The 19354-nt window shown below is 39.5% G+C and overlaps 1 protein-coding gene across 2 annotated transcripts in view; it reads right to left on the bottom strand.

The window, feature by feature from the left end:
• The window catches only part of LOC111608808, a 37022-nt gene extending 18400 nt beyond the window's left edge, over nucleotides 1–18622 (bottom strand). Inside the window, exons 1-2 of one of the 2 annotated variants that reach the window (XM_023334954.1) lie at nucleotides 17971–18622; nucleotides 17393–17638 (exon numbers count right to left, since the gene is read on the bottom strand). In XM_023334954.1, the coding sequence (XP_023190722.1) occupies nucleotides 17393–17480 (88 nt within the window). In that variant the 5' untranslated portion in view covers nucleotides 17481–17638; nucleotides 17971–18622. Of the gene's footprint in view, nucleotides 1–17392 lie in introns of both variants that reach the window. The other variant, XM_023334955.1, reaches the window with a different exon arrangement.
• Between the last annotated feature and the right edge of the window lie 732 nt (nucleotides 18623–19354).

Below are 19354 nucleotides of genomic sequence, written 5' to 3'. Positions count from 1 at the left end.
CTATGTTGTGGTGACTTCCTGAAGGCATTTCAGAATGAGCAAGAAGTTTTAAAGAGACAGAAGCCCAAGGGGTTAAATTACAAAGTCAGACTTCTTTTACGTCATATTCGTACATACAGCATTTTTTAACAACAAGAAGTAATATAGTTTCTTGATTGTGCTATAAATTGGCATTATGTGCCTGGAAAACACATAACACTGCCTCTTTTCCTGGTGTGGATTGCCTGATGTCATGCTGGTTGGATATAATTGAGGACGACCTGAGATAAATTGATAGTGTAACAGAAATGATACGTATGAGGTCATGCAAACATATAACATGATGCAACAGGTCTAAAAACTAATAATTAGTGCCACAGCATTATTAGTTCCTGGTTACAAAAATAAACAGACATAAGAGATGAAATATTCATGATGAGTGAATGAAAGTAAAGCAGTGGGGCTGAAGGCTGATGCTCAGGTTGGGATCTGATTGGCTGCTTCCAATTTAAAGCTGAACCAAATGGATATTTTATTGCTTATTAAAGACTTTAGGATTAATTTGATTAAGTCTAATTAAAATCTAAATTATGAATTAGAACCCACGCATGCATAGGGAGAACATGCAAACTCCATGCAGAAAGACCCCGGCCGGGAATCGAACCCAGGACCTTCTTGCTGCAAGGCAACAGTGCTACCAACTGCGCAAAATTTTCAAATAAACAATTGAATTCCTTTTTCTAAAAAAAAAAAAAAAAAAAAAAAGAAAAGAAAAATGTTAATGCCTAAAATACAATAACACTGTTGTATTTCCTGTAGTGAATCCGAACTGGGTGAAGCTAAAACTGACACTTGAGGAGTTTTGGCTGAAACATATTTACGAACAAAGACATTTTTATCTGAAATACAAAATGTACATATATTCTTGTACAGGTTTGGCTTAATTACTGATATGAATATGTTGTTTTATTCAACATATTGAATATGTTGTTGAATAGTATATAAATTTATTACTAAATCAGTTGATGATTATTTCAATAATCGATTCATCACAATTAATCTGATTAATTGTTTCAGGTCAAAGTTTTTGTAGATGCAACAAGTAATCGACTCTTAACGATAATTGACCAATTTTATGGTTGGCAGTAAAAGTTCATGTCACACCTTTGAAAGTAGAATTACAAGAAGTTGTTACAACAACCCAAACTGCTTTTCTTCTCCCTTTCCCTCTAATTCAACCACATGCTGTGATGCTGCTTCTAGTCCTAATATAAATAATTCATGGTTAATAACCAGAACCACAAATGATTCTTCAGAAACTTATATAGTTACAATAAAAAATGCATGATTTAATGATATGAAACTCAAAATCACCCCCACTTCCTCTGCAGCATTAGGTTGGAAAGAACTGTTTTTTTTAATTTAGGAACATTCCTGAAGAAAATTAGTGTGGCCTGTTATTGAGAAGTTATAGTTTTATTTCCCCATAAACACCTTTTAAATAAGCAGAAAAAAAGAGTGTATTGCTTTTTTGTATTTCTTGAAGAAAACTGGATAATTCAGTATCATCAGAGTCAGAATTCACTATAAACTACAAAATAGGTGATCAGAAATTTTACGACATGTAGTGTATTGTTTTTAAAAGATTAGCTATAAATACAAAAACTAATACATCATAAATCCAATGCTTATTTATTTTTGGGGGGGGATATTAAATCTTCCCAATGTTTCAGTGAAGTCTGTTTTGCGAAGAGGTCACCAAGTGTCACGATGTAACTTAATAAAGTTAAGTTAGTGGAAGCCGCTGGTATGAACCCTGGATATGAAGGTGAGCACTTTGAGATCTACATCTCAAATCTATTTTAAACTCTTAAGATAGAAATAGTTCTTGAATTGCCCTGCTGTGTTGACAGTCGATTAAGGTCTAATTCATACATTTTACCAACAACTCCACTGCAAAGCATGTAGCAATGTTTCCTTCCAAATGTCGCACAAACTTTGAGGAAACTTTGAAAATATTGCATAAAAAAAGAAAGTAAGGTGTGTTTATATATCTACTGGTTTGGCACGAATCAGTCAACCTACACAAAGCGTTTTTACATCAGATGTTGAGCATGGAAAACATCCAGAGAAATCCAGCTCAATGGAAGAAATCCCAGACAGAGCACTGAAAGGAATTGAGAATCGAGAGGAATTGTGTAGGAAGGTGGTGGCCAGGCTGCTGATTGAAATGGTCCAACTGCATATTGAGCATGTCAGGGTTCTCTAGAAGCCTGCTGGTGAACCATCATTATTCAGTTGTGTTGAATCAAAGAAAAAATGAAAACATGCAGTATGCAGGCCCTTGAGGACCAGTGTTGGACACCACTGGTTCAGCCACATTCACACAATCATACACATATCAGTAGGCTGCTAAGAGCTATGTGCCTTGCCCAGGGGCACATTGAAAATGGCAGAAAACGAAAGAAGAAATTGTGACAGATAAGATGCAAACTATTTGTAACGAGTGTGAGAATACTATGAGTGGATAACCATTAGAAAATAGCAATGCTAAAGTTAGCTTAGTACAAAACAAAAGGGTTATTTTACATTTCTGATCATTCTTAATTCAATATCAATAGTTGCCACAAAACTGAACTAATGAGCACTAAGCAAAGATTTTTCATCAAATATTTGGAACATTTTGGAAACTTTTAGTGTATTAGTAAATAGGTAAGATAAGGTAATTTTATTTATATGGCACATTTTCAGCAACAAGGCAATTCAAAGTCTTTTACATGAATTAGAAGGGAATACAACAAAACAACAAACCAAAGGAAAGAGCAAAAGAAGAAAAAAGAAAACAAAAGTGTAAAAACTGTATAAATTAAATGGAGAATATTCAATATATTGGGACTGCTCAAATATTATGCATAGCATAAAAACAACACTTTATGCACCAGTCCAGCCTGGACTGGATTATTCTATATCATAAATAATCATTCTGGATTATTTAAAACACAATTTGTGATTTATTTTTTCTCTGTTTCTCAAAACCAATAAATGGGGATTTGTAGTTTTTTCTGTAACTTCTCATCTTGTTAGCAGATGAAGTCTCATCTTTAGAACAATATTAGGTTAACCTCTACAAATGATTTCAGTCAATGGTAATTAATACATTTCTTAAGCACCTATAAAGGCCAGAACATGTGATGTGTTTCAGAGTGCATCATTATTTATTTAAACGACATAAAATGAAAATTATTTGAAGTAAAACATTCAGTTGAATTAAAACATCTGCATTTAATGCGATGTTATTTCCTGAACATCACATTAAATACGATAAAAGCAACATGTTTTTTTTGTCTATAAGCTGTTTCTAAAGGGGAAAATAAATTCAGTGTGTTTCTGATCTGTGTGCAGTTACCCCCTCAGAGCTGATCTGTGCCCACAGAGTTTCCATAAACCTCTCACCTTGTTCCAGAGAAAGAGCTCTCTCTTGTCTAATATGTGGTAATGACCTCCCATTAGGGACGCGCCGTGTTCTGCTGTGGATGTATGTATGTATGTAAAATGCTCTGACCTCCAGCTTCAACCTGTCACTACTGTGGTGCCTGATTGCAGGATCCAGGAGAAGGGAGGGAAAAAAACAAAAAACACAGAGCAGTAAATCACAGCCGCCTCAATAAAAGACACCTGCGGTGTAAGAGGAGACGGAGGAGAGGGAGGCCGAACACCCGGAGAGCCGCCTGATCACTAACAGACACCGGGAAACCTGGGGGGGTCCCAGAAAGTGAAGCTGGAGGAGATCTGCTGGGGCTCCAAAAGCTCCGTTTGCACACAGAGACGTACAAACTGGTTCTGTAGCTTTGCTTTAATCTAGCGTATGACACTCTGCTGACAGGGTTTGAAGTACTTTCCATAAACATGGTATGCAAGAAGCTTTAGGCTATTACATCACCTGTTAAATTTGTACTCTGATGTAGTGAAAGAATCTAAGAAGTGGCCTCAGGAAAAAGGGCTACTCAGGACAATAAAAACTGAGATAACTCTCCCTTTAGTGTAATTAGAACTCTTCTATTTTCACAAATCAGATGTTAAACCTATTAAACTTTTATTGTGTTTTTGACTCGTGACGAGTGCTTCTCTCCAACTTTGGACCACATGAATCTCTCCGTTTTAATAATGTAAGGGAGTCACAAGGGTGAAAAAGCAAAACAGGGGAAGTGATAAAGAGAATGAGATAATTAAAAAAATATGATAAGCGAAAGTAGAGTTCAAAACATGAGTTATGTCCAGGGGAAAGAGAAGTGAGGGAAGGATAATTGAGCCACAGAACGGAAGGAATCCAAAGGGAGAGATAAGGGCCAAAACAGGGAAGAGGGTGATTGGGAAAATGAGAGTACAGAAAGAGAGCGCAGACTGAAGCCGATCACTCTGTAATCCCATAATCCCTGCCAGGCAGGCAGGATATAATTGCTCGTTAGTGCCAGTTTCCACTCAGAGGCCTGTCACTGCAGGAAAACCACAGAGTGCAGGCTAAATGAGAAACAGATAGCAGGTCCCATGCCTCGGTTCAGATAGGTTAGACAGGGCCCCGGCCTCCTCAACTGTGTGCACACACACTTTTTGTCAGCAACCTCCATTCTCTGGATACAAAACAAGAGATACGTCTCTACTTTCTGTTCATTTCTCTTCATTGCTAACTATCAAGGCCACACACAAGAGGGAGGCCCGAGGGTAATCAGAGATGTGGACGTAACAGAGCCTGGAGGAGGATGGTGAAGAGAAGAGGGGAATCTGAATGATCTCACCCGTCCAGGTGGTTTTATTAACTGACTGACAACATGTGAGTGTGGAGGTGTCGGAGAGTGTTTCAGGCCAGGATCAGACCGGGCGAGAGGCAGGGAGTTTGAATAATCTGTCAGGAGCAGGGTGGCTGTGAATAACTCGAGCTGTGCTGGCGTGGGTTTAATGAAAGGTGTAATTCCCCCAGATGACCAATGATGAAAAACAAATTTTACAGAAATTCTGTATTCATTCATATTTCATATTGATTAAAGTTGCACAGGAAAAATAAGCTGCATGACGGAATCAGACAATCTTTACCCTGATTGGCCCCTCCTGACTTGTCACCAGCTGATTGGGAGGCTCAAAAAACAATTTTTTTTCAACCAGTGAATCCACCATTGCAAATGTAGCACTGACAAAACTGCAGTTCTTATGTTAGCCTGGCCTGTCTGCTAAAATTAGAAGCTACAGACACTTTAAAATGGTAAAGCTACTGTTCACTCACACAGCAGCATGAATGTCACTTGGTATGATTATCACTGTCAAATAAAATAATAATAATACAAAAAATAAAACAACTCTATAAACTTAATGACAGGATAAAGTATATGAACAATTGCGGTGGGTTACTTAGGCATTCACCACCTTCCCATCTCCCCCCACAGGCCTAATGACACAACCTTCACATCCACCGAATAATTTACATGCCTCTGCAGGAGCATATCCCACACAGACACAGAGACACACACGCACACAAACACACAAGCATGTGTTTGTGGCTTATGACACCATTATGCCTTTTGGAGTGTTTATGGGGACACACCTTGCCCTTCATCTGGTGAACACAAAAAGTAAGTCAAAAATTTTTACTCTACCCATACCAGACACAAACACACAACCCACTCAAAAGTGCCACTCAAAGCACTATATCTGGTAACTGTTAATATCAGGAGTAAAAAGAGGCTCCTGCAAAAAAAAAGAAAGAAAAAAAAAGCATGACACCCACTTCCTGTTGACTGGGCATCCATATCACCAATATGGATTACATATCACTTATGTTTTGAGTACTTGTGAAACTCTTCAGGCCATGACATCGTGGGTGAAGAGCCATATTGCCCAAAGCAGAGCTTGTGAATATGTCAGCATTTCAACTTTGAGTTTCAAAATATCTGCAGCTCTCACAGATTTAAAATCAATATCATGAACAAATCAATGCCCAGCTGTGATATTAAACATACTAACTGTCATAGATAACAGGTCAAAACCTTCAGCTAACAAAAGCAAAAACAATAGGAAAGAACAAAAATAAACATTCCCACTTTCTGAGTGAAGCTAGCATAGCATTTTACTTGCAGGGTATGTTAACAGCCCTGGCCATGTACTGGAACCTACAGACATTGTTACTATTTCTGATACCAATAAGAAGAGCAGAACAATAAAACATGGACATAAAGCTAAAATTACAGCAGCATCATTTTGTTGATAACTTGTATGAACTGAGTTAAGAAGGCTCATATTCTGGGAAAACAAGTAATGTCTTTAAACTTTTTTTGTGAGGATTTTTTAAACACTAATCTGTTTCTCATTAGAAAGACAGGAAAACTTTTTGGATGCCCAGGAGTAAATCTTAGAGAAACGTTATTTCCTACGCTGACCCTGCAGCTTTCTTTCTGAACAAAGGAGCGGAGCTCTAACGAAACGTGTCTAATGGTTCTTTGGTGGGATAAATGAAGCACTTTCAGTGGAGAACAATGTGTTTGAAGTGTAACAGGCCTGGACTGCTGCCCTTACACGTTTAGGTTAGGGCTGCCAAAGAAAAGTTACTGCAGTTGACAAGGTCCTGAGATCAGTGGGTCACGGTGAGAACGCGATAAAATATGTTTTTGTGGGCCGTGAGCAGCTGTGAGCTGCACCTCTGATGGCTTTATTAAAGAAGAAAGAGCAGGGAAAAGCTGTCACCATGCCAACCACCCGAACCACCTAACGCCACTAGTGACCCCACATGTTGGAAAAGTGAAGCAGAGAGCTGAAGTTTCACCACTGCATGCATATAGGAGAGAAACCTGCAGAAACACTGCTGGACTCTGCAGACATTTCTCAGCTGGACGGCCTCCAAAACCTCAGCAAGACTGCTTATTGTTAGGCAGGAGAAGAAAATGAATGGATTTATGGAAGCTTTTGGTTACAAGTTTACATTTTAGACCTATTTCAAAAAGCGTGATGTTATTTTAGTTGTCGGCATGTTTCAGACATTATGTTATGTCCCAGATAGTCAAATCAGGTTCTTCCCTTTGCTTTCACATGTTTTTGTTCTCCCACATACCTTCGTAATCACTACTTGTTTGGTAAATTTTTCACATTGCTGTTACTGTTATTGGTCGACACACAAGCAACCCTTCCCCAGGGCTCCTCTCTCATCTTAAGCCACTGTCTTCAATCTGTCAGCATTGCTTGGCTGAACTGGTTCAGAGTTATTCACCAACTGATCTGAAAGGAAAACAATACCCAAATTTTGTTTTGCAGATTTAATATCATTCAAATCAATCATCTCTAGGGTCAATTTAAAAAATATCAAAGGGGTTTATTAGAAATGAGTAGGAACAAAGCAAACCAAGGGGTGGAACTGTAATATATTTAGAGGTAAATCTATAATTGCCTAAGCTTAAAAATAACTAAATTACCAAAATAATGCATATGACATTTGACTTTTGCAGGAAATCTTAATTTAGTGTGTTTAACTCGATGAATGATGAGAAAAAAATCCATTCCCAATCTAAGTCCAGTTTGTCGTGACATGCCATCAGATTCCTCAGTTTCCTTCCGTTCCACATTGATATTTACTTAGCTGAAGCTTTTTTTTTACTCTTTTGGATCAAAGGGGCTACATATTTACAGTTCTGGTTCAGTACATACCTTCACAAATCTCATTTTAAGATAATTCCAGCTACTTTTTCTTTTCTTTTTTTTTTAACCACAAACACTGTGGTCTATCTGACAAATAGAAAATTTTTCCTGCTCATTAACCAAAAACTCCTTATGGAGAAAGAGGAGAGCAAAAAAGTTGGGTTTTATTGTAAAAGGGTTCTGTTAAGAAATTATGACCAGTCAATATGTTACCTACATCATGTTCATGATAATAAGAAAATTAGTTTTTTCAGCTAATAGCTATCTAGTGCCTGGTTGAGAGAAAAGGGGATGTGTTTTATTAAAAACAACCCAGAAGTAGACGTAATCTGAATGGATGAACCTTGGCTTCATTTGAGCATCCATAGTTGATAAGTAACATAAAAGCTATGAAACCGTTTAACTCAATAATTAAGTGTAACAAAAAATTATTCCCATTTATGCATCAAAGCAGATGTCACAAACACTGTGACTAAACTCAAAACAATATGCACACACGGGCCATGTTAAATATTTTTAAACATCAGCGTCATTAAAAGACAACATATAGATCAGGCACTGCTGCACTGTAAGATAAAAAGTAGTATTTCATAAAAAAATATAGAAGATAAAATTTGTAAATCAGAGACAAATGTCGATGATGGCGAGTTTACTCTTAAAATTTCTGATCGGCTGTTGACTGAAAAACAAATCCCTGTTTTTTCAAAGTGAAAATGTTAAGAGGGTAGTATACTACAGATAATATTTTTTTGATAATTATGCTTTCTCAGTTCTATTTGAAACCCAAATCTGAACTTTCAAGATTTTTTCTGCTTTCCAGTTTTTGAGCTTTTTGTGAGTTTTTAGTTAAACCATTTGACGAAGATCTAAATAACAAAAACAGAAGGGACACAATTCAATGGAGAGCCCAATTAACATAATCCTAATTAATTATGAAGCTCTGATAACATGTATCTCATTGCATAATGCTGTATATTCACACTCTACGATAAATATTGTTAAATGAAAACAAAGATAACATCGTTCAGCATGCTCATGGTTCCTGTAACTGCTCTATTTTGTTCTTTTTTCAGACTGATTTTCAACATTTTCCAGCAGTTTTTTTTACAATATTGTGAAACTTTAAATACATTCACATTACCTCAAATTTCACTAATCAAGAAAACACAACTCTAATTCAAAATCTATATCATTTAAATGTATCCAATTTAAATTCTTTAAAGCAGGTAATACAATATGAATTAGAGTCTAAAAACTAGAGTATTTTTCCATACCAATATTTAATGTTTCTGTGCTTATCCAAACTTATTCCAAACTGCATTGAAACCCTTCATGGATATTAAAAAATATTATTGTTCCAATATTTGGAAGACTGAAGAGATATGGGCGGAAAAAAAATAAACTTGCCCTCATGGTTTGCAGTTTGTCCTGAACAATTCTCTGTCAAGACTCTGGCAGAGGTTTTGAACCTTTCTGTTTTTGTACTTTCTGAAAATCTGCAAACTCCCCAAACAAAGAGAGGGAGCCAGAATTCAGGCTTAGGAGTGTTTGGATTTTCCACTTCAGCATTACTGAGGAGGGTCACTGGAAAGTTTAGTTCAAGTACTGTTAGCTCTAATTAACAACCCAGAAATCCACAGTCCGGCAGACTCACAAGGGTCTTGTGACCCACTCAGGTAAATTAAACGGGACATCGTCGTCCACCTGGCAGAGTCCATTTTCCCATGAACACTGTGATTCAGAAAGCCTTCTGATGCGACACATCTGTGTCCTCACCGTCTCACTTCTCTGCACTTTGCTTCCCGCTCACAGTGTTTCCCAGTGTCCATGACCCTAATAACCCAAATTCCTGCCTGATTAAGTTGGTTTAAGAGGAAGCCACACAGAGAGCGCTTGGGTGAGCCTCACCTTAAATGGGAACACATTTTAGCTATGTTGGACCAATGATCACAGGGTAGGATTTCACTTTCCGGTGGTTGGAAGAGAGGAGCACCAGGGGAGAACGGATAAGGATAAAGAGGGAACGAACAGAAAAAAACAACAAAAAACAACCATACCGTTGTCACAGGATTTTCTTGCCAAATGCACAGAGTAAAAGTCATATATCCAGTAAAACTGTCTCAGGAAAACCGCACATGCACTGAAATCCCCTCTCACACGAGCACCCCTCCCTCGCTCCCCATTTCAACCTCTTCTTGCTCCCAACTTGTGTTATTATTTCTCCAAATTAATCCCACACTGAACCTGAGACTGTGCTTTGAGAAGTGGGCATAAGTCAGACACTCACACATCCAGATCGTTATGAGTGTGTCTTGCGTCTGGCCGAACCCAGAGAGTTTCCGTGTCGCCCGCTCGTGCCCCAGACAGGCTCAGTTTAATGACCTGAGCCTGATAGTTCAAAGCGGCCCTCAAACACTATGATTAATGAACGTGACCTGCTAATTTCAGAAGAATACAGCTCGTTGTATCGAAAAGCCCTCTGAAAACACGAGCGGTACCCAGCCAGTTAACATTCTTCTGTATTTTAAAGAAAAAAATTGTTTTAAAGAGGCCGATTTCATGATAAGGTCAGAACTAAGCGACATGTTTCATCAGCAACCCTGAAAGAATTAACTGCTGCTTTGTTCTTAACAATTTAAGCTGTTTGAACTTTAAGAAAAGAGCCCAACATCAACACAACAACTCAAGATTACAGGCAGAAAGTTTTTCTCTCATGATTTTGCAAAAAGACTGTCCACTGCTGCAAAGCAAGGGGCAGAAAACAGAAGTACCATGGGAAGCATTTGTCTGAAGGAATACAGCTAACAAATTGAAATTCCTTTTTGTCAGATCATGCCTCCTACAATTTGCCCTGCAGGAATCACTGTGGTTGGCTGTGTACTCTAAGCACTTCCAGATTGAAGTTGCCCTGTGGCACTTCAGGTTGCATAATCAATCTCTCTCACTAAGTGCTCTCCATTAATGGTGGGGCAAAACAGCCAGACTAACGTTACACACTGAAGTTGAGACACAGCCAAAGACAAGGCTCCCAACACGACGCACGCATCCATCTTTTACTGACACATTTCCATTAATCTGCAGAGACGTTGCCCAACTTTAATTTGTTGAATGTTCTATGGCATCAGTTTGGCTGTGGAATGAACCAAACACATTAATCTGTTGACTGGAGGATTTTTTAAAATGGTGTTGTATAGTCTAATGCCTCTAAGCAATCAGTATACTTTTAGTGTTTTGGTTTCAAGTTCCTTCTGTTTGGACGTTTGTGTGCCAAAGACTTGGCACTTTCCTGGGCCCAAATGGATTTATAGCAACAGAGACTAGATTATACCTAGCTAAACGTTTCACTAAGAAAAGAAGAAACAACCTTGGGAAGTTTAATAAGTGAGCATTGTATGAATAAATGTGCTTTATGATCTTGATAACCATTCACATACTGGCGTACAGCTTGAAGTAGAAACACTTTATGCTAACAGATAATAGTGCTAACAGTGTACCATTCAGCTGATGCTAGCTGGCTAACCACTGAATGTGTCGAGATTCAGGGGCCAGCCTACTCAGTCAACACAGGGCGGGTCCTTCATCCCCAGATACTGAAGTGAGCGGCTGTGAAAGTGGGCGATGCAGCTTTCCTCTATCTCAGCGCATGTCCTGTTGTCTTGCAACAATGGCGGCTCTAAACACAACAATGGTAAAAATGGATAATGAAATAATCCATGAGGTTTTTTTTATTACTTATTTAATCCTAAATTTACTTTTTCAGAAATGACATTAAAAACATGTCTATGCAAATAACTAAAGCCTAACAACAAAATCGCATTAAAATTTTAATTGTTGCACCACCAGGCTACTAGCAGCCTATATTATATCCTCTTTCCCTTTGTCTGCCAAAGTTATATCAAAAATATTCAGTCTGACCAAACTTGAATGTTGGGGTAGAGTGGGCTGCAAAGGCCACACCAGACCTGTTCATTCAAACATGGGGAAAAGGAAGGACGCATTTGGAGTTGTTTTTGAATTTGGACAGCTTTCACAGCATGGCAGTGACGTAATCGGCCTTTGGAGGCGACCTTCCAATGTTGGAGGCCTTGAATTTAGACACACCCAGTCCTGGCAATGTGTTTAGCTGTTAACCTTCTCTTCCTTATTATCAGCTTCAGAGTAGCTCTTCGGTATTAGAATGATATTGACATGTTTTTATGGATAAAATCAAGCTAAGCAAGATGAGGGATGATAAAAGTATAATCATTGGAGTGTGTAAGAGCGTCACAAACAAAACTGCTCAAAACAAATCTATCCAGATTCAGAGTTAACTTCAGCAAAGCGTTTAAAATAGAGTAACTTTACTGCTAAACAGAACACAGTAATTGTATTCAATCATCTATTTAAACCTATTTGACAACCGACCAATTATGTCTTGGACTCATGATTATTTTTGGTATTTATTGCAATAATGATGAAAGGGAAAATGTTTTGCTGTTTTTTAGGTAACTGTGTACCTATGACTAGATGCCACTGCAGTCAAAACCCAACAAACACAAAAAAAATCTCAGTTTGAAATTGGCTTTTATCACACCATAACTGCATTTAATCCTATTTTTGAATTTATAGACTTTTTTGCTGATGGAACCAACTGTAGAAATAAAAGTAAAAGTAATAATCCTGTCAGTACTTAGGTTTTGGGGGGCTTCAGACATCAGTAGAGGGAATTCATTGCCATTACAGTAAGTACAATTCTTAACAAGATTTAAAAATTTTTTTAAGATAAATTACATGATAAATGTCCATACCTTGAATCAACTGTGGAAAATGTAGTTGAAACAGAAGTAGCAAAAAGTTTACCACACTGTTTTTGAGGTTTGCAATTTATTGTTTTCATAATAGCTCATAATCCAGATCACAACTATTTGCTTTATTCTGGGAAGGATCCCATGTTTCATCCCTAGTTCCTACTACTGCAGTTGAACTCAACATACACATCATGAATCTGGATAAATTTGGATACTAAAATCCGTACTGCTAATTATCGAGTTTTCAAACTGGGTTCCATGTAGCACTGCTGGGATTTGTGTCCCCTTTAAAGGTTCTTCATTACTTACAAGTTTAATACCCAAATAATTGAGCATTGTGAGGTGAACTGTGGTGTAAATTATATGCTGAAATTATTTTTTAAACCACATGCATAATTTTTGCTAACAGCTGGGCTAAAATCTGGATATATTTGGTGTAAAACTGCAAATTGACACAGAATACATGATAGGAAAATATGATTCCTGTTGAAAAACTGCCTTTTCTAAAATAAATATGAATTCCTGACTGATCCTCATCATGTCCATGAGGGATCTTACTGTCAGATCAAACTGTACAACTTGTACTTTCACTTTTTTCTACCAGTACATTAAGTTAATAATACCTTGCATAATGTGTTTCCTTTTAACTCTGGAACTAGTTTTGATTTTGACTTTGTTGCTTTTGCACGACTGATTACTTGTGCCACTTACAGATTTTCAGCTGTGTGTGTGAATTATATGACATTATGAGAGATAAACTGTCTAAATTTGCACATAAAGTATGTTTCAACCGGGGCTATAGGGCAAAAGGCTTTACGTGAAGTTAAATGTTAACGAGGTCAATGCATCATGTCCAAATTGAAACCATGTCTGTCGCTCAGTAGGAAGCTAATTAACAAAAATAGCCACGAAGCTGGAAGCACAATATGATCTTGGTTCTGAATGGAAACCACCAAACGTGAAAAATATTTACACAACTGATGACTGTGAACAAGAAACAAGTGTTCATGCTCCCTTATGCAGAACCCGGGAATCTCTGTGATCCCGCCAGCAGCAGGAGATGCAAGACAGGGAGGAAATGTTTTCAGGTTGTCCTCAGTTCATAATGAAGCTAAGCTAATGCATATCAGCAGCTTTCAGCTACACATGATGTGTTGGTTAATATGTTCTGCCTTTTAAAAGCTTGTAATCACACTATTTGTAAAAATAACTATGTTCTGAAATGGTAAATAGAAGAAACATTTATAATTATACATTTTTATCTGTATAATTATTCTTTTTCCTACGTTAGTCATATTGTACAATTTATAGTGTTTTTACTATGACCTGCCATCACTTGTATTCTGACATAAAAACATCCAAATTATCATTGTTTATCTATGATGGAAACATTTGTATGACAGAAATTTCAGATTTTGTTTAGTACTAAAGATTATTTCCTTTGTAGGGGAAGAGAACAGGGAATATTTCAAAAGTAGTGTGTCAAAAAACATAATTAAAGACTTTTTTTCCTATTTTCTTAATAAATTGTAATTTTCTGTTTTGTTGCATTAAGTCTGAATGCAAGCTGCAGTTAAAATATAATGTGTTACTATTACTACATGCAAAATTACATATAATATGTAATATTTTTTCTGTTTATTCTGAATTTAAAAATAGACTTAAGCAAAAAATATGAAATAATCACCTGCTAAATATTATGACAACAGTCAGGCGGTCTGTTTAGGAAGTCAGCTTGCAGTAATAACACCGATGAGTGGAGCTCTTTTAGTTCATGATCGTCTGTTCTTTGTGACTGAAATGGCTGAATTAAAAAGTAACTCTGTGTCACAAAGTTTAGGAGCATGTTTTTGGTTAGCTTACCGGCAGTGTGTAGCAACAGGTGGGGAAGGGGCAGCACTGCTCTTCTCTGTTCATACAACTGAAGAATACTCTGGTGAAACATTTCTTTGACTGAGAACCAGAACCTTTTAAAGAGCGGTGCACCGAGAAATCCGACCAGTCAATAAACTAGTGGCATTTTGTCAAATTTCAGAAGATTGGAGAACATCCGATAAATGTGAAACTGATCTTATCGACCAACACAGAGGTCTGAAAATCTGCTCTGCAGTGAGAGTGAGAGATGACTGACCCACGTCTGCACCAGGGTTAACAATAGTGACCACACTGTTGCCAACTTAGAAACTTTCTTGCCATGTTTAGTGACTTTTTATACAAAAAGAAAAATCAGTACTGGCAGATCTGACTTCTTATTATCATTGGTGATCAGCCAGAAGATTGCAATCGGTGCATCTGACTTTTAAAACTTTGGTAGTTAATACATCTTTAATACAAAAGTATCTCTGAATTTTGTGCGTTGAATTCAGATGAATCCTTTAGAGTTTGGATTAAAATGATCAGGCTAGATGCCAGAAACAGCTTCATCACAACCACAGAGCTGCCAGCTGCTTTTAAGAAGAACTAATCTCTGCAGTTGAAGCCACTTTCTGTGACTCTGACCAGCAACTGAGCAACAAAGAGTTAAACCCATAACGGCAAATAACAGCACCGCTAACTCTACTAAAGCCACATGCCAGTTAAAACAAACCAGACCACACATCAGCAGGCGGGTGGTAAAGAGAACACGCCAGCCTGCTGTACCTGACCCTCAGCGGGGCCGCTGACCCTGTGACCTGTGATTGGAGGAAGTAAAGGCTGCAGCGGCGTGACGGGGTGGTGTGAGATGCCCCAAGCAAGGAGCATGTCCTCTTGTTTAGCATGGGAACAGGCTGCAGCACCAAGGAAAACAACAGCATTTTTACTTCAGGCTTGAATGCATTTCACGGACGTTCAGTGAAGAATGTGCGACATGCCTCAGCTGATGCTAAAGTATTCAGACCCCTGGATTGTTTTCTGTCTCGTAATTAAGAACGCCAGTATTTTCTAATGTGATTGGATTGGATGTCCTCAAAGTAACGTATCACTGTGAAGTGGACAGAAATGATGCATAATTTTCCAAAACTGTCGTGAATAGAGTTTGAGAACTGAGATGTGTTTTCTGTCAGTACAACTTTTTGTCTCTAACTTTTTGAACGCCAGCTTTTCTGGGGGAAACCTTGAACACCTACAGACTGAATACTTTGATATTTTTTCTTTGCCCAGTTCGCAATCAGATTGGAGGCAGAACATTCATTTGCTGGTTTTCTTCCAACCTGCTGAGTAAGAAACTGGTAGAGACGAAGCAAAGCGGAATGGATGGAGCAGATTTCCATCAGCTTCCCTGTTCCTGCTGAAGACAAGCATGATGGAGTCTGAGCTACTTTTCCAGCTCAGATAGAATAAAAGACAATTTAAAATAATTTTTGGTCTCTTCTGACCAGAACGGCTTCTTCCACATGTGCTGTGTGTATCCCCTACATGGCTTGAAGTAAACTTTAAACAGAACTTATTTTGGGTGGACTTCAACACTGCCTCTCTTTTCATCACTCTTCCTTAAAAGTCAGAATTAGTCAAACTGATAGTTGGTACTGGCAGCAGACTCTCCCACCTAAGAATTGGACTAATTCTTTTGTTTCTCGGCCTAAGTTCAAATTGTCATCTATGTCTTGTTAACAACACTGTTTCACCTTTACATTTTTTTTTCTGTACTTCTGGAAAAGTGTACTTAATTTTTGTGAAAGTAAAATATTTTAGTTTGTATTTTCCCCCCGAAGCGGATGTGTTTTTGTTTTACTTCAGCTCACTTCCTGACTCACTCGTGACATTTCCCTCACTGCTGCATCTCTCTGAACAAAGCGAACCTCAGGTGTATCTTGATCGGACAGTCGTAGGGAATCGTGAGCAATCTGCTAGGCTCCACCGACTTTAATGTTTTCTGTTTGCTGCGCATCATCTGACCTGATTTTCTGTCAAATCGGACACTGAAACGGATCCGGTGTGTTCTGAACCTAAATCACTCACAGGAGGATTCTATTTAATAATGATAATTCGACTTCTGAAATCAGTCAGTTGAACTGGATCTCATTACGCAATATCAAAGTAAAGGGGGCTAAAAAAAAAGCCCGTCACACAATTCAGATTTCTATAAAAAAAACAAACACTTTGACAACGCCTCTTTTTCCGATACACAGTTATGAATTTATGCTCTGTTGCTCAGTTGCCTACACTTTGTGTTTGTAACAAGACAAAATGTGAAGCAGCTTAAATGATAGAGGCATGTTTGAAAAGCACCGCAGCGTTAAGACACAAAGAAGAAAGAGGTCTGTCACGTTCTGTGTGTATGTGTGTCTGAGTGACAGTGTGTATGTACATGACCGAATGAGTCAGCAGGTCACTGAGTCAGGGAACAAGTATGAAAGTTCATCTGTAAGTATGTGACTCAGGGAGGCATCATCTAATTCCTTTACCATGTTGACGCAGATAAATCTGGTGTGTTCTGGGTTAGACAGAACCTGGAGCTGAGATAATGACAACATGATCCTAAACATCCCCAGGCAGCATCCCTGCCCCTGGTTAGCTAAAGCCAGAGCATTAAAAACGCCTAATCTGTCTCTGATCCCACCTATGTGTGTATTAGCAACACTTTGATTCGTGGATTTGCAGCCTACCACAGAACACAAACTCCCCCCCCCCCCACACACACACACACACACTTTGATTTATACTTTCCCACAATTCACAGCCCTCACACTCGCACCTTGTAAACATTTCTTTCTAGAATTCATGCAAACCGAGCACAAAAACTGCATTCCATTAACAGCGAACTGACTGGAGGTCAGTGTGTCCCTCAGTCCCACACAGCTGGCAGGTGCGTGCAGGGATCCTTCCCGGCTTCAGCCAAGAGAAGCCGCCGAAGTGAAAGGAAGTCAAACATCAAACAATCGGCTCAGTGTTTTCACAGATCTACATTCAACAATTGCGCACACAAAAACGCACCGCTAACCAGCTACATGATGTGGCTTAAAAAGCCTTACCTGCTGTCCCGTGGGAAATCCGCTCCCGGTGCGCAGGAACAGAGCCGCTCGCGCCTGCTGCGGCTCTCCGCGCGCTGCGGTGCGTCATGTTTTCACAGCGTGGCGTCACGGCTCGCTACTGTCCACGGCAGAGCGTTTCTCATCTGAGGCAGAAGCGGGCTGGAAGAATCCATCGAGAAAGCCGAAGAGGCGCCTCCTCCTTGCGCCTTGGTGCGCGCGGCCAGAATGCGGTTTTCCCTCTTTGGCCTGTTGAGTTTCAGCACCCAGAGAGAGAGAGAGAAAGGGAGAGTAGATAGTGAACACAGAGCCAGAGAAACCAATTGTACATCATTACTGAAACTTTCACTGTTTCTTTCCCTCTTTTTTTAATGTAAAGGATTTCAAACACTAGTTGCATTTCAAGAGGAAATAGAATCTCAGAGATGGGAATTTTGGACGATTATCCAAGTTTATATCCAATAAACTTCAGTTTTCCAGAGTTTGTTTGCGGCGGCGTAAACAATCCAGCAGAGCGCGAGTTGGACATGGAGGTAGGAGGACAGACAGACAAACAGCCAGAAGAGGAAAAAAATGTTTACCCCCAATCTACTTGTGCCGCTCCGGTGACTCACGTCTCACCATCGCTTGATGAATTGGAGCCAGTTTTTCAGGCGAGGCTCCCTCTTTCTTTACCTCCAGCAACCTGTTCGGTCTTGCCTCTAACAGAGCTTAATGAGTAAATAACAACACGGCTCTAATAATGGCCCCCGCGTGTTTGTCTGGGAAAGAGTTCGGATCGGTTTCTAGGTGTCCGAGTACGGAGTGCCGCTGTGCCAGGATCACTCTGAAGTCCGCCGTTTCTCCTGTTTACGCATCAGGTGGCGATCTGAGCTGGGAAGTTGAAAAGGTCGCAAAAAAATATTCTCCGAGATCTGCCCATGTCGCGCCTTTTACGCAGCCCTTGTCCCGCATCTCCAAGAACGCGCGTAGAAAGACACGCATCTATAATTAAACACATGAATAAATTAACCAAAAAAAAAAAAAGAGTTCTGAACTGGTGTGAATAAACAGACCGCTCCGCCGCTCTGTCTTCTCCCAGCAGAGCTCGGCGCGGATAGGAATGGATGCGATGCGTAAAAACAGCGCGCCTCGCCTGACAGACAGAGACCTTATGAAACCGGAGCGTGGTGGCGGCCTCACAAAGTGCTCTCAATTTTCCTCCCCATCCACATGTCTCAGATGTCTTTTTGTTCCTGCTGCTGGGAGCGGGGGTGTGGGGGGAGGTGAAGGGAGGGGTGTGGGGGGGCAGCTGTCACACGGACCAGTGAGGGAGCGTTTCTGTTCAAGAATCTGCCAACAGGCATCTGTCCATCACTGTTTATACTCTCGATCTGGATAAATGTTGAGCGCGTAGGCTTCAGCATGAGCGCGGTACGGGATGGACCCTGCGCACATTCCAAGGATCTAACGCGCGCGCGCGCGTGTGTTTGTGTGTATTATGCAGGGCTGAGGCGGAACCTCCAGACTGAACGGTGGTCGTTGCTGCATCAATTTTAAGCACTCTGGATCTGTTGTTGACTGTTTTCTCAGCTGGTCGTTTAGACTCCTGACAGACTCAAGGCCCCAAACGGATGGCAGTCTCTGGATACTTGGAACACACTTCAGGAGGAGTTCCGAGAAGGAGCAGCAAGCGAAACTTCTCTACAATAAATCCGGGAAACGGTTGCATACTTTTTATTCTGAAACTTTGTGCCTTCAAAAGTCACCTAATGAGTAATAAATAAAGTCTCCCCTGTGTTATTTCAGGCCTGGGTGTAGTGATGAACTCTGACCTGAACCTTCAGAGCCACATAAAGACAGTTACAAAGTCGGCCTTCTATCACCTGAAGAACATTTCCATGATTAGAGGACTAATGTCTCAGCAACAGACACTTCCCAGCTCGCCTCCTCCAGGGTCGGTGTGGTGAATATTTTAAATGTGAT

The sequence above is a fragment of the Xiphophorus maculatus genome, chromosome 6 (assembly GCF_002775205.1).
Source record: "Xiphophorus maculatus strain JP 163 A chromosome 6, X_maculatus-5.0-male, whole genome shotgun sequence".
NCBI classification, from domain to species: Eukaryota; Metazoa; Chordata; class Actinopteri; order Cyprinodontiformes; family Poeciliidae; genus Xiphophorus; species Xiphophorus maculatus.
Note: the sequence above shows the minus strand (reverse complement) of the source record. Positions and strands in the feature narration are given on the sequence as shown.